Consider the following 14639-nt stretch of genomic DNA (forward strand, 5'->3'; position numbering starts at 1 on the left):
GGTAGTGACTCTCACACCGAACCTCTGTTTTAAGCTGCAGCATCTAACCTAAAAACATACATTTTACATACGTATTAAAACTTTCGCTGTCCTAACATGAGACATAATCTCTAAAAAAAATAATCGATCTCCTCCCTGCTCTGCATAATTACTCCGCTCAGTCAGAAACAGCCAATCAGAGCTAACAGTAATCAGCTAGCCGCCATGCTATCAGGAAGTTTTCATTCAGTAACTCTGGATTGTTTATTGTAATGGATTCTGTATTTGCCTTTTAATGTTAAGTTTTATACTTGAATTTTTTTTGGCAATGTTGAGAGGTTTTATTTTGACTCTTTGCATTATTTAGCCTCTTCAGAGCCTTCATGTGTTTTCAGTCTGTTAAAGATAGTATTATTGATAGCAGTACAATTTGCACAATGCCTGTTTTGTTTTTTTCTTGGAAAAGTTATTAAAATATTTAAAAGTTTTTGTCTAAATTAAGGTGAATTCATGGTTCCTTTTTACACATAATGTAACCGGTAGTGTTAATGAAAAAAAAAAAAAAATTATGTGATCGGTATTGGTGATCGGTATCGGTGATCGGCCCTCATGGGTGATCAGAATCGGCAGGAAAAAACCTGATCGCCACATCTCTAATCATTGAATAAATATGCTCACCATCTGCCTGATTAGATTCACACAAAACCAGATTGGGTTGGACCGCCTGTTGTCTTCAGAATGGCCTTATTTCTTCATGGTGTAAATTCAACATGTTTCTGACACATTCATCAGAGACTTTGGTCCACATTCACATGAAGGCGTCTCTCAGTTCTGCAGATCTGATTCTCATGTTTCATCACATCCCAAATGTGTTTAGTTGGATTAAAACCTGGTGACTGTGGAGGCCACTGGGATACAGGAAACCAAAGTGTCACGTTCAGGAAACCAATTTGAGACGACTAGAGTTTCTGTGACTCTGAGCTACTTGAAAGGTAACATCAGAAAACTGGATTACTGTTGATGACATCAGCTAAGCTTGGTAGAACCTCAAGGTGAATCAAACAACATTCTCCACAGCATCGTAGCTCCACCACCATCCTGTAGATCCCAGTCAGAATCAGTCAATTCTTTCACATAAACCAGATTAATTTTCCTAAAATCTGAACGTTTTTGCTGAACAGAAGATTCATTAAACCAACCAATGTGTTCCCATCTGTTGTTGTCCAACTCTGGTGAGGCTGTGTGGCTTCAGTTTCCTGTTCTTAGCTGCCGTAGCCCATCTGCTTCAAGGTTTGACATGTGCATTCAGGGATGGTATTCTGCTTACCTTGGTTATAACGAATGGTTATTTGATGCCTTTCTGTCTTCTTGAATTAGTCCGTCTGCCCGACCTCTTGACATCAGCAAAGCATTTTCATCCACATGACTTCAGAAAAACCAGGAAGACAGTTGGGCATAAAAATCCCAGGAAATGATCGGCTTCTGAAATACTCAGACCAGATTCAGAGCCGCTTAAATCCTCCTCGTTCTGATGCTCAGCTGGTTTGAACCTCTGACACGCCTAAAGGCATTGAACTGATTTGCTATCAGTGTTAACAAGCAATTGAAGAGGTTTATGTACCTAATAAACTGGCTGGTGATTGAGTGTATAAATACTTCCAGGGTCAAGTCCTGATCATGATTGCTTCTCTGGCATTCAGAGGAGAAAAAAAGCACATTGTGTGAGTTTTGCATTTATCGTAGGTGGTATTGCCCCGTTCTGAAATGTTGAACCTTAATAATAATTTATTGTTTGTTTTTTTATTTGTAACTTATTATCAAAACATGCCTTTGTCAGGGGTGTCCAAACTTTTTGTCACATAGGCTAAAATTGGGAAATCAAAAGTACTCATGAGCCTAATAATAATAATAATAATAATAATAATAATAATAATAATAGTAGTAGAAATATTAAAATAAAACAATTCAAGTTGTCTGATTTACTTATTTATTCATTATAGATCCAAAACTTTAAAATTATTTTACACATTTTCTGTATTAAAACACTTTTTATTTAGTTTTCAAATAATTTTGCACTTGATTGAACAGATTTATTCTGTTGTAAGACAAAGATTTGAGTTGGTCTCTTTCCAAACACTTCTTATATTTAGCTAAATTCAATAAATTAGTTAAAAGCTAACTTGGGTGCAGCAAAGTTGACTTTCCAGTAAAAGTCTCTACATAGATGTGGCTTTGCTCATTATAAAAGAGACAAATACTTTGTGTTGCACATGACATAAAAAGTTTGCATCCGGCCAAATTTTTATCATTCTTAAATTGCAGTTGGGGGGGCCGCACAAAATCACTCCAACGACCACAAATAGCCCCCAGAGCCTCACTTTCTACAACCCATGCAGATTATAAATTTTCCTACATCTGAGGACGGTTATGGGACATGTTTGTTTTAAATATTGTGCTGCTTAAAGTTTATTATTAGCTTATTATTTTAATCCTGGGGCTGCACAGTGGCGCAGTTGGTAGAGCTGTTGCCTTGCAGCAAGAAGGTTCTGGGTTCGATTCCCGGCCCTGGTCTTTCTGCATGGAGTTTGCATGTTCTCTCTGTGCATGTGTGGGTTTTCTCTAGGTACTCCGGTTTCCTCTCACAGTCCAAAAACATGACTGTCAGGTTAATTGGCCTCTCCAAATTGCCCCTAGGTGTGAGTGTGTGTGTGCCTGGTTGTTTGTCCTGTGTGTCTGTGTGTTGCCCTGCGACAGACTGGCGACCTGTCCAGGGTGAACCCGCCTCTCGCCCGGAACGCTAACTAGAGATGGGCACCAGCAACCCTCCCGACCCCACTGAAGGACAAGGGTGTAAGAAAATGGATGGATGTATTTTAACCTTGTGAAGGGGATAAAAACTGCGGCTCTTTGTAATGGATAAAGATAGAAGCTTAACCTGCATGAGAGCAATTTTAATCATGCAATGCCGTGTCGTTAGCATCACTTATCGCCTGCGCTAATCAGTAAATTTGGCTCCCTGCGACAAACTTCTTCAAGATAAAACTCAACCTAAAGCGGCTTCATAGGGAAACAGTGGGGAAGGATTAATAAGCCATTAATTATTTTTAGTTTAATTTTCCTCACATTATAAACTGAAGGACTTTTGCCTGCATGTTGATAATGTCCAACCTTTTAACCACTGAGCAAAGGGGAAATTTGTTTTTGTTTTAATAAAAAAAAAGAAAAGTAAAACTAGTATTTGAACCTTACAAGTAAGGCGACATAAGGAAAATCTAATGTCCTGATATATATTTTTTGCTATATCATACACAATATATGTTGGGAATATTTTTAGTTATTTTAAACTAAATAGCATGTAAAATGGCAGCGGTGTTCTCTATTCAAATGAACAATTCATTTTGTTTTTATTTGAATACAAAATCAGAATACATTTTAATATTTTATTGTGACCACACGGATGTTTCCACTAATTAAATTACTACCGCTGTCTTTTTCTGTGGTCAACACTGGACGTTTAATAAGACCATAAAAGCAAAAAATAAAAATAAAAAATACACCAAGCAAGAATCCACGAGGAAAAGTAAAACATTTGGAACTAAAATCATTAAAAAAAAATAATAATAAAACTTTAAAAAATGGTTTAAATAGTGACTTTAAAACCGACTGACCCGGAACAAATCACAGGTATCAGAGCTTCACTAAACTATCTACAAATGCTGGGAATTTTGAACAATAAACCACAAAAAGTTCCACATTCAGGCAATGTCTGCAAAACACCTGTAAACAACAGTTTTATCACAAAACGCCTCAAAACCATTTAAATAACCATTAGCTTTTTGTGTGCCTGAGTTTAAACACACACCACACAAAGTGGTAAAAAAGGAAATGATGCTAAGTTGTAAAATGGTGCTGCTAACACCCCTGAATAAGTCTCATCTAGGTAAAAGGTTCACGGGTTTCCAGAGATTCTGTGCCAAAAATATATGGTCATCCACAAACCACACAAGTCTGAATTTGTGAGATAAGTTTATAGTACTGCTAACTAGTCTGAAACTTTTCTTATTGAAGTCTGTAAACGTACAGCATGTCGGGCAGATATTTTCAGGTAGTGATGCATTTGTGGTGTCAAATAAACCCTTGCATTAGTGAATTGGACAAAGAAAGCTAATTTAACCCTCTTAGGCACAAAGATGTCACTGATGACACATTTTTACAAGCCGACTTTGCGGTACCATAACTCTGCGCTCCCTGAAAAATTTCATTGGTTTCTGAAAGGGGAGACATTGCGCTTTATGTTGGGTTATTACGGTAATTTCACTCCCGCTGTTGCAGGGAGCATGTTTTACTTTAGTTTAATCTGATGAAACACTCTTTTAGTAGACAGTAAATTGTAAATAACTGCTACATATTGAAAGTTCCAGTTGTTATGGAGAAAAGGGAAAATATATTTACTCATAGGACATTTAAAGAACTTCGTACAATTAAAACAAGCAAAAATATCCAGGCAGTGATTTTAAACTAAGTTTTTGAAAGGCTGCTATAGTTATTTCTGAAGCTGCTGTCTTTTGGATTCTGGATATATTTTTCTTTTTGTAGGTTCTCTGTGGGAACATCAGTGGAGTTCAGAGCTCTGAGCTTTTCCAACACTTTTAAGCTACATTAAAAACATATCAAGCATGTTGCTGTGTAGATTGTTGTTCTGTGCCACATAACACCTTTTTTTCTGATTTCATTGTTGACTTGTCATTGTTTTCGCTTCCAGGGCTGCCTGGCTGCTGCTGCTGTAGATGTATTCTGGTTATACAAGGATTGTGAAGTTGATTTGTGCTGGGGAGAATCTGATTGCGTGTAAAGGCAGTGATCAGATCTCCTGTTTGTTTTCACCTTTTCTTACTTAATCTTATGCATTTACCGTAGCCTGACCTTCTTTCTTGCATAAATGCTGACAGCGTCCCGTTCTCTCTCTCTCTCGCAGCCCTGCGAATGGAGAGGCGCGTGAAGAGATGTACTCGTACGTGGACCAGCTGCCGGTGTCTGAGATCATCCATCAGGTAAGAGCGGGGGTTGGGTCACTCAAACCCACACACGTCGAGGAGGCATCATGCGTTGGCAGGCTGGTTTTTTTGTAGTTTTTTTTTTTTTCCCGCAGCATGTTAGGTTTTTTTTATTTTTATTTCTTTCTCTTATTTGAAGTGTGTCAACTCTCGACCTTAACTTGGACACAGAGCAGAAAAGTTACGTGCAACATCCACCAACAGATGTCTTTGTCTCGTCTCCATGGCGACGGCTGGAAGTGTGAAATGCGGCCTCCGCGTGGAGGGCGGCCACCGTGAAATCCAGCAGAACGGCTGGGCCGGATTGTGGCGAAGAATTGTGCATTCACCTCATTCCCAAATGGATTGGGGCTTTCAGTCGGGTCGACCTTCACAAATGAACACCTTTTCCTCCTCAATCCATCTTTTGAACGCACACACTGCATTCAGAGCAGCTGGCCTTTGGTCCTGTGTTACCCTTGTAAGATTTTCCATTATGAGGCCATTAAAAATACAATTTCTGCTCCCCCACTTCAGAAACGTAAAGAAGCAGCATTAATCTTCAGCAGAGGCAAGTCAACAGCTGACACCGTTGGTGTTTGCTAACATGTCTCGTTTGAAATACAGAGCGAATATGGTTTTATTGCCAAGCACAAATGCTTTTCATAGGTTTATATTGCTAAACACAAATACATCAGCTTCTACAGAAAAACTGGACCTCTTATTTACAGTTCTGTACTGACAGATTCACCTAATTGTGGATTTATTTTGTTGAACAAATATAAAATGCACCTTGGGAAACTAAAATGCTACTTAACATGCTATTGTCTGGCGTTTTCAAAGCAGCCAATCCAGGAGCTACTTTTATTTCCCTTGGTTTTGATTGGCTACCCTCCAGCAGAAATAAGGAAGACTGTGGATGTTAGCTTCTGTGATAGTGCTAAGATGGTTTCCACTGTGCGCATTGATGCATAATAATGTATATTTGAGTTTGAACTATTGAAATGGTCAGTTAAAAGTGTTTTTTAGGGATCTCAAGTATTCATGGATTTCATACATTTACATACGGTTGTGGTTCACGCTTATATAATTCCACCTGAGTTTCAACTACTTCTAAAATCAGAACAAGCACTTAAAGAAGCAATAAAATCAGATCGCTTGCTTGTGGTGTCTGGAAAATGAGCCGTTTCAAAAATGTCCCAATTGTTGAATCACAATTGACGCGCACTGCCCCGTTACCTATCAACCCAAGCGGCTCTCCAGCTTGTCTGTTGAACTGGTTTTACGGCTTTATTTGCTGTACAATGGCTACTAGAAAAGACAGATGTTATTGTTGACTTACCATCCAGAAACCACTTGCTGCATTCTTGTTGGTTGTGCAGGAGGCTCTACTTCAGCTTTTTAAAGATGCATGGTTGTATAATTGTGCATATTTTTGCAAAAAGAACGAAGACACAAAAATAAAACTGGTCAAGATTGGTGTTGAGAGCCGAATGGTAACCGTGAATGAGTTGCAGGAATTTCTTGTAAGCACAGGTTTTACATGCAGCAGCAATTTCCTGTGTTCTCCACATATCTGGATTAAGAAAGAAAGAGGGTTGCAACAAATGCTTTCTTGCAAAGAAAATACCGCTAAAGAATGTTAAGATATGGAGAAATCTGTTAAACATGGGGCTAAAATTGGAGAATCACCAAAACAACACAATGCCCAGTGTTAAAAATGGTGGTGGGAGCATGATGCTGAGGGGTAACCATGTTTGGATGCAGTTCCAGATGCTTAGACTTTGATCCAAAACATTCAATTAATTTTTCCTGCATTCCAGCAAATCTAAACATCAAGTTAATGAAGTTTTCTGGTTCAGTCCAACAGCTTTCAGTGCCAACATTGACTCTGGTACATTTAGTGTTGGCGGTTTTCCTAATCTAAGAATCCAAATGGTGCAACACATAAAGTTTAACTACACACAGTTTTTGTCACATTGCCATTTTAATGACTGCTGTCTAAATGTTCCACATTTTATGCCGTCTAAACTTAATGCGCATTATGTCTCCAGGGGATTATGACTTAAATTTGAATGCTGGCAGCCTATCTTTAATGTACTGTAATTACATTTTTCCTTTTTTTTAGCGGTCCAAAATGTGACAGCTGAGCAGTTGTTTTCCTCACTTTAAATGCATAAACACACAGCGGCTAATCTCGGTCGCTGAATTAAAGCCAAGTGTCAAATCTGGCTTTTCAACTTTTAAAGCCTGAGCGGAGTCACGCGGGGGGCGCGGACCGGGGGTCTGAGCCGGCCAGCGGCTTACTGTCATCATGAGGGGAAACAGGAGGGGTCTCCACACCCAGCAGCAGCAAAACGTTTAGGATCAGACTTGCTGCCTGCTGCTCACATAAAAGCACCTCATAAACTGTTTTTTTGCTTCATTGGAAAACTTTCACGACCACACAAACAGACCCTATAAACTCTTCTCCATCTGCTTCTTTTATTGCCTTACTTTGTCTTTCAATTACAATTTTTTTTTATTTCTTTGCTCTCCTCATTTTTTTGCTCAACACCTCTCTGTTTTTGTTTCTTTTTTTGTAAATTCACCCACATCTCACAAACCCACTCTGCAACCCAGTGACTCCTGGCTGAGATTTCGATTATTGGCTTGCGCTCCTGCTGGGGTTGAGATGGGGGTCCTGACAGCCAGAGTCATCTCTCTCCCCTTCCCTGTGGCCCAGCTGCACTGCAGCAGAATGACCAATGTCCACCAAGCACATCGACAGCCCTCCTGTTTTTGATTAGCTGCTAAATAGAGTGCAGCACTTTACAACCTCTTTGTTTTCCTGCTGCGATTGCTTTGCTTTTTTTATGGATGCTAATCAGAGATTCTCACTAGAATGAAAGGGTAAAGTTTTCCTTGAACAGGTTAGGATGGATCTATGGGCGATACAGAACATGGTCACTACATATTTTTTTTCTCAAAATCTTTCTTGGATAAAGAGATTTTAATTTGCTCAATTCTGCCTATTTCGAGCTCCTGTTTTAGGGCCTCTTGTCACTTTAAATCCAAATAAACTGCTACTAGCCACGCCCCCCAACTCAACGTTTATACTTGGATGTGAAAATGACTGCAAACAGATGTGCAATTATACAACCATACCTCTTAGAAAAGCAGAATTGGAGCCTCCTGCAAAACCAACAAGAATGCATCAAGTGTTTTTTATTTCAGCAAAACACTTGTCCAGCAGCCCTTGTACAGCGTATACAGTGGTAAAACCAGCTGATCAAATGTGCTGGAGCTCGACTCCGGTTGCTAGGTGACGGACTAAGGTTGCTAGGTGATGGCGCAGGTTCCATTGGGAGATTTATGAAATGACTAATTTTCCAGACACCAGAAAACATTGATTTATTACCTTAAAAACAACTGGCTGCTTTTCTTTTTCTTTTTTTTTTTTAAAGAGTTTGGGTTGTTTTTAGAAGCAGTTGTGACCCAAATGGAAATGTAAAAATGTACAAAATGTTAACTTAAAAACTTTAAAACAGGCAGATGACCTGTAACAAATGGAAGTCCAAAATTGAGCTTAGCATATGACTCAAATGTTAGGCTAATAAAGAGTTTATATTTTTATACAGAAAAATATAAACTTTTCAATGAAGACTGAAGACATTTTAGTCTTCTTTTTGGTGAAGACTGAAATGTGATCAGTCTTCACCAAGTGTTTTCAAACTTTACAAACTAAAGAAAAGGTTTGCTCTCAGAGCAGCCAAATGAGCTGAAAACTGCTAATTAAGCAACTCTGGGCTTCGATTATACCTCAGAAGAACCACAGGCTGATTCCCTCCATGCTACGCCGCATTGATGCAGTAATTCATGCAAAAGGAAGAAAACTGTACAGTTCATGAACATAATTCTAATGTAACATTCTGTCTTCTAAAGTTTAACTTTGTATTATTTTTGTGGAGCTTCACTTTTTTAATTTGAGAGGTAATTTATCAATCTAAAAAAAAAAAAAGCTTAATTTCTTTGCTTGTAGATCAGACAGTGGCTTGGAATAGAAAAGTCATCAGATTGACATACAGTCGATATGTAAAAGTTGTGTGTTGTGTAAACAAACTTCTCATTGCGAGCGTGTGTGTGGGTGTTGGGTTGATTAATGTCCTGTCATTGAAGGCAGTGCCACTGTCTCTGTCAGTCTTCACACTTCTCCTGTTGCCAGCATCTAATCACATTATGTTCAGTCCTGGAAATAACTCAACTTCTCTCTTATCCTTCATTTCCCTTCCCTTTCTCTCCCGTGTATTGTACTTTTTTTTTTACCCCCCTCTATCCGTCGCTGTGAGCTCTGGTCTCTGGCGTCAAATTGTTATTTGTTCCTTTGCCAGCTTGACGCCGCCCCATATGGCTCGGGAGAATTGAAAATGGAAACAGTGAAAATTAATGCTTCGCCCACCCTCCCCGTTCCTCTCAAATCCTCATGTCCTCAAATCGGCCTGCAACAATGACGCTCTTTCAAAACGCGAATGTAGGGGATTTAGATCACAGGCCAAAGCCAGTCTCCCTGTCTGTTTCATCAAATATCTGCAGGAATTTGTTTTTGATGCTCTGAAATTTCCATTAACGTTCTCCAGAAAAGCAAGACATGCTTCATAAGAAAATAATACACCCACTACTTTGACTGTCTCAGCACTTGCTGGGGGCGTAAATAACAAGGCAATACAGTGAAGTGTCTCAGCGGCGCGCATAGCCGGCTGTTCCTTTATTCTGAGCCGCACAACATAAATTTCCTTCGGTTTTGTCCTTGGACTGCAAATGTTTGACGAGACGTGTCAGACTTCCCTCGACGGTTATTAGCATCATGTTAATTAGCTCCAATCAGACAGATGAGAAACTGTTAATTGATTTTATTGGTGAATTAAACACACAACATGGCACATATATAATCCCAGAGTGTAGGTCCTTGCCATTCAATAGCTCCATCAGTGAAGGTCATTGAACACTCAGCACTTTGGTTTTTTTAGCTCCAGTCTCAATGCAGTTTGTAGTTTCATTACCTGCCTTATGTTTTCATTTTCAAGTTACAGACCTTTTATACATCGAGATACAAAGATCAGTAGGCAAGTCGGCATTGATTGATTCAATCAATCAATCAATCAATCAATCAATCAATCAATCAATCAATCAGGTTTATTTGTATGTCACATTTCAGCAACAAGGCAGATCAAAGTGATGCACATCATAAAATCACAGTCAACAATCCAAACATTACATTTTGAACATTTAGTATTGATTTGCAGAAAATGAGAAATGGATAAAATAAGGGAAAAGATGCAGAGCTTTCAGACCTCAAATAATGGAAAGAGAACAAGTTCATATTAATTTAGAAACGACAACAGTAATGTTTTAACTCACAAAGAGTTCAGAGATCAATATTTGGTGGAATAATTATGAGCGTTTCAAAGGGGTTCAGTGCTGTGGGCTCTTAGTTTTTTACAGAGCTGAACGTATCCTACAAAAAAAAAGACTAATTTTTGTTTAATTAAAATATTTAATGCTTAGTTGTTGTTGAGCCGGATCAAATTCTTAATGAAACTTCTAGTGTTTTAGTTTAAAAAATAGAAACAACAATTTTTGGCCCACAAGTATCTTTGAGTTAATAATTTTGGTCCATATAACACAAATTTTGGACACCTTGTAATCTTAAACATTGACTTTGTTGTCATTAAAGACAGTTTATAACATTTTGCAGACATATGGCTGGACAATAAATTATGTATATCACAATCAGTATTAATAATTGATACATCATATATAGAATATTCATTGAACTCCAGTCCAGAACCGCACAGCATTCTGGGAGATGTAAGCAGAGGGAAAACTTTAGCTGCTTAACCTCTCATAGCTAGCTAAGCAAGGTTGGTGGAATCAACTAAGTCTCTCTCTCTTTAGTTACCTAGCAACTCACTCACTCTTTGGTTGCCTAGCAACAACTTGAGTAACTGGCACAGCAGCAGTTTAAGGTTTCACCACTGTGCTTAAAAATAAAAATAAAAGCTAAAAATTAAAATAACGGTGTCAAGTGGAAACTAGATAAAACAGGAAAGGTTACACCACCAGTTTAGCATCCTTTCGGATATTTAAAACAAAAAAAAAAGATCAATAATCATCGATTCTGACTGATATGAAAGGCTTATATAGTGATATGTTTTACAGCCATATGGTCCAACCTTTTAGAGAATTTTGTCTTTCTTCAGGTTTTGTCTGAATTTCCCCTCCCTCTTTGTTTACCAGATGACATATTGTCCTCTCCTTGTTGGGTTTGCTGATGTGGCGACCTGTCACACTCGATCCATCTCCTTTTGCTCTTCTTTACCCCGAGGACATCCTCTTATATAAACACTCACACACACACATATATACATTTACACAAATAACAACAGACTCGCACACACCTCTAGCTGCCATTGTTCCTGCGGTTATCTGCCCCCGATAGCCACATGCTCACAATCCTCTCAGAAACGTCCATGGCCAGTTGTTGTTTAGCCTGTGTAATTCCTCATTGCTGCTTTTCTCTCCTCTCTGGTCGCTCTGCTGCCTCACCTGTGAATCGTATGTTAGAAACAAACAGCAGGAAAGCCCAGCATGTTTCCCCATTATATTTATGCTCTTTGACGTTAGTCACTGTTTGAAAGCAGTTTGAACTAGCTGCCAATCATATTTCAGGTGGTTTTTGTCAAAGTCTCAGTAGGGAAGATCACTTTTGTTCCAGGTATGTGCCCGTTTGAACCAGAATAAAATATTGGAAAACCGTTAAAGCTTTCTGAAAAGGTGGCTTGTGATTCACTAAATTGCTCCTTTAAAAAAACAACGAAGAAAAAGAAAAAGAAAACAGAAAACTTTGAAACTTGTAAAAGTTCAAAACTTTAAAGAGTCAGTCATTCAGGGTCAGCACGAACAAAAGGAAGGATCACGTAGTCCTCCTCATGTGACTTCACACTGCCAGGAACTTTGTAACTGACGGCCATCTTGGCAGGCAGTTGCTATGGAGTTGTTATGACAACAATAAAGAAGCCACAGCCTTAGAACTAACTCTTACCTTGTTCTTATCCAACTTATAAACATTATAAGTACATTACAACTTTTACTCAGTTACAATTTTTGACTATAATGCTAAGTATAATACTAAGACAAATATTAGTGATATTTACTGTAGCACCTAGTTTACTGCCAAACTAGGAAAATTAGCTTAGCTAATGTAGCTTTTATCTGCTAGCTATGAGAGACATGTGGCCTACGTTTATGTTACTGTATGTACTTACTCTGCCAGTCACCAGAACCTTGTTATTCAGGCAAAGAGTTCGTAGTTCCTTTACAAATCCGTTTAAACATCGATTGTATGCCTACATAGATGTCAGGACGTGAAGCTCCTCCGTGGTGTAAACACTCTTCCTGTTCACTAGGTAGTGAGCTATATTGTAGTATAAGATCAGAGGCAGCTTGTCATCGTCTGGCATGTTTCCATTCTCCCTTTCATACTAGTCGATCTTGACAGCAGCCATTTTGTTAATTTATACTTCTCTTGCACATTGGTTTAGAGTGTCCACGTATTTTCTTACTGCTAGTCTTAAAACCATGGTTCGGCTGTGAATTGCCTACTAAGATGGCGCTGATCACTTCTGATTCAGACTTGTGTGAATAATGAATATATTTGCATTAATGCTATGTCCAGTAAAGTTGATGTGGATCTTAAGGTCGACATTTGTTTACCTGGACGTAAGGGTTCATTCACACCAGCCCTGTTTAGTCCACTTTAATCCAACTCTGATACGTTTACCTAGAAAGTCCAGTTTGTTTGGGTAGGTGTGAATGTGTAATCAAACTCTGATCTGGACCAAAAAAGCAAACACAACAAATCTGTTCCGTTTTTGTGCCGTTTAAGATTAGATTTCAGTCATTTTAGAACCGATAATCGTTTCAATCATGTCCTGAAAATTTTAAAGCTTTACTTTATAGAAGCTCTATGTTGAGAAGTGGTTGTTGTGTTTAAATTTGGAAGAATTAATAAGACTGACTAAAGCTGGGCTCATCTCATGTTTTTTTTTTCATGTAATGTTAGCAGCACATTTATTTTGTTTGTTTTTTTAATTCATCTAGAATAAACCGGTCTCTGTTTTCAGTACTGTTACTTTTTTTTTTCAGATTGCAATCCTTCGTCATAATCAGACAGCTCTAATTACATCAATTTAAAGCGCGCAGAAAAGCATCCACTTCCTCTCAGTTTGACTCTCTTTGAGACACAGACACTCGTCCTCTGTCACAAAAGACTCCCTTACCTTTAGTTAGAAATAAGCCTTTCTGTACTTGCTAATTCAAGATATTTTTGGACTAAACGCCCACTCTCGTATCTGTTTGACAAACAAGACCACATTTGTTCTCTCGTCTGAGATGTTTCCTGCAGTTTCTGTCATTCTCTAACAAAAGCACCATTGATTTTGATGCTAAAAGCATCCCTTTTTAGTTTGAGCTTCATTATTTCTGCTATTCTGAAGCTCTGAGCTTTTAGTTTGCTGGATAATTTCTGCAGAGGATACAGTGCTGACAGAAAAGTTTCAGACCCTTTCAAGTGTTTGAAACTCATCCAAAAAATTTTATTTTTTGTTCTCAATGGCCTAAACAGTTCTGACAGCAGAGGATAATGAACATTTCCTTTTTATTTAATAGGAATTAAAGCCTGCTGTGTCCCAAACCGTGGATCTCTCACAGAGTTCAGTTGAATCACTTTTGACAACCTTAAATATTCTTTATACTACAAGGTTTGCGGGCTTTCCATTTCTCAACGGCAGATCCTTTTAAGCTCAGCAAAGTTAACTGGAACCGTCTGGAAAATGTCAAAGCCAGAAGAATATTTGATGTTTCTGTGAATTAAGGCATGTCGGTTGTCTGCACCATCATATTTTTATGTCAGAAAAACTAAACCTCATGAAAAACTTAGTCTGCCTTTCTCTTTCTTTTCAAAGCGCAGAAGAAGTTTCGACTTGAATGTTTTGAAGATGGTATGCCACATATAATGGCACCGTCTGGAAATCTCTTACTGGAAACACAAAATATTTTGGGTTTTAAGAAAAAGCCTTTTCGTTGGGACTGCAGTGGATTCCTGACTTTTCAGTAGGTTAGAGGATTTTTCTCTGGAACGCAAATCAAAATTATTAACGAATTCTGGCTATTTGTAGGCCTGTTACTGTAACAAATTTTGCTGGACGATAAATTGTCCTGGTAATTATTGTGATAAACGATAATATTGTTCTTTTGAGACTGTTTTCAAATAACATATTGATAATATAATAATAATAATAATGGAAATTCACTCCCTCAAAGACCAATAAACTTGTAAAAAAAAAAAAAAACTCTCGAACTAAAAGATGTTTTGACTTTCTAAAATAAAACCCAACAACCAAAAACAGTTAAATGGAAATAAAAACGAACAACAAACCAAAACCATCAATGAAATGGATTATGAAGTCTCTAAACATAATCAACCTTAAGAAGAAAGAAAAGGTGCAGCGCATTCAGACCTCAAATAATGCAAAGAAAACAATTTAGAAACAGCAACTCTAATGTTTTAACTCAGGAAGAGTTCATAGG

The 14639-nt window shown here is 38.1% G+C and overlaps 1 protein-coding gene across 1 annotated transcript in view; it reads left to right on the forward strand.

Moving 5' to 3' along the window:
* The window catches only part of pigk (phosphatidylinositol glycan anchor biosynthesis, class K), a 43471-nt gene that overhangs the window by 20172 nt on the left and 8660 nt on the right, over positions 1–14639 (forward strand). Inside the window, exon 10 of the mRNA XM_008434640.3 lies at positions 4955–5030. Within this exon, the coding sequence (XP_008432862.1) occupies positions 4955–5030 (76 nt within the window). The remainder of the gene's footprint in view (positions 1–4954; positions 5031–14639) is intronic.

The sequence above is a fragment of the Poecilia reticulata genome, chromosome 17, assembly GCF_904066995.2.
Source record: "Poecilia reticulata chromosome 17, P_reticulata-male-v2, whole genome shotgun sequence".
In the NCBI taxonomy this organism is placed as follows: domain Eukaryota; kingdom Metazoa; phylum Chordata; class Actinopteri; order Cyprinodontiformes; family Poeciliidae; genus Poecilia; species Poecilia reticulata.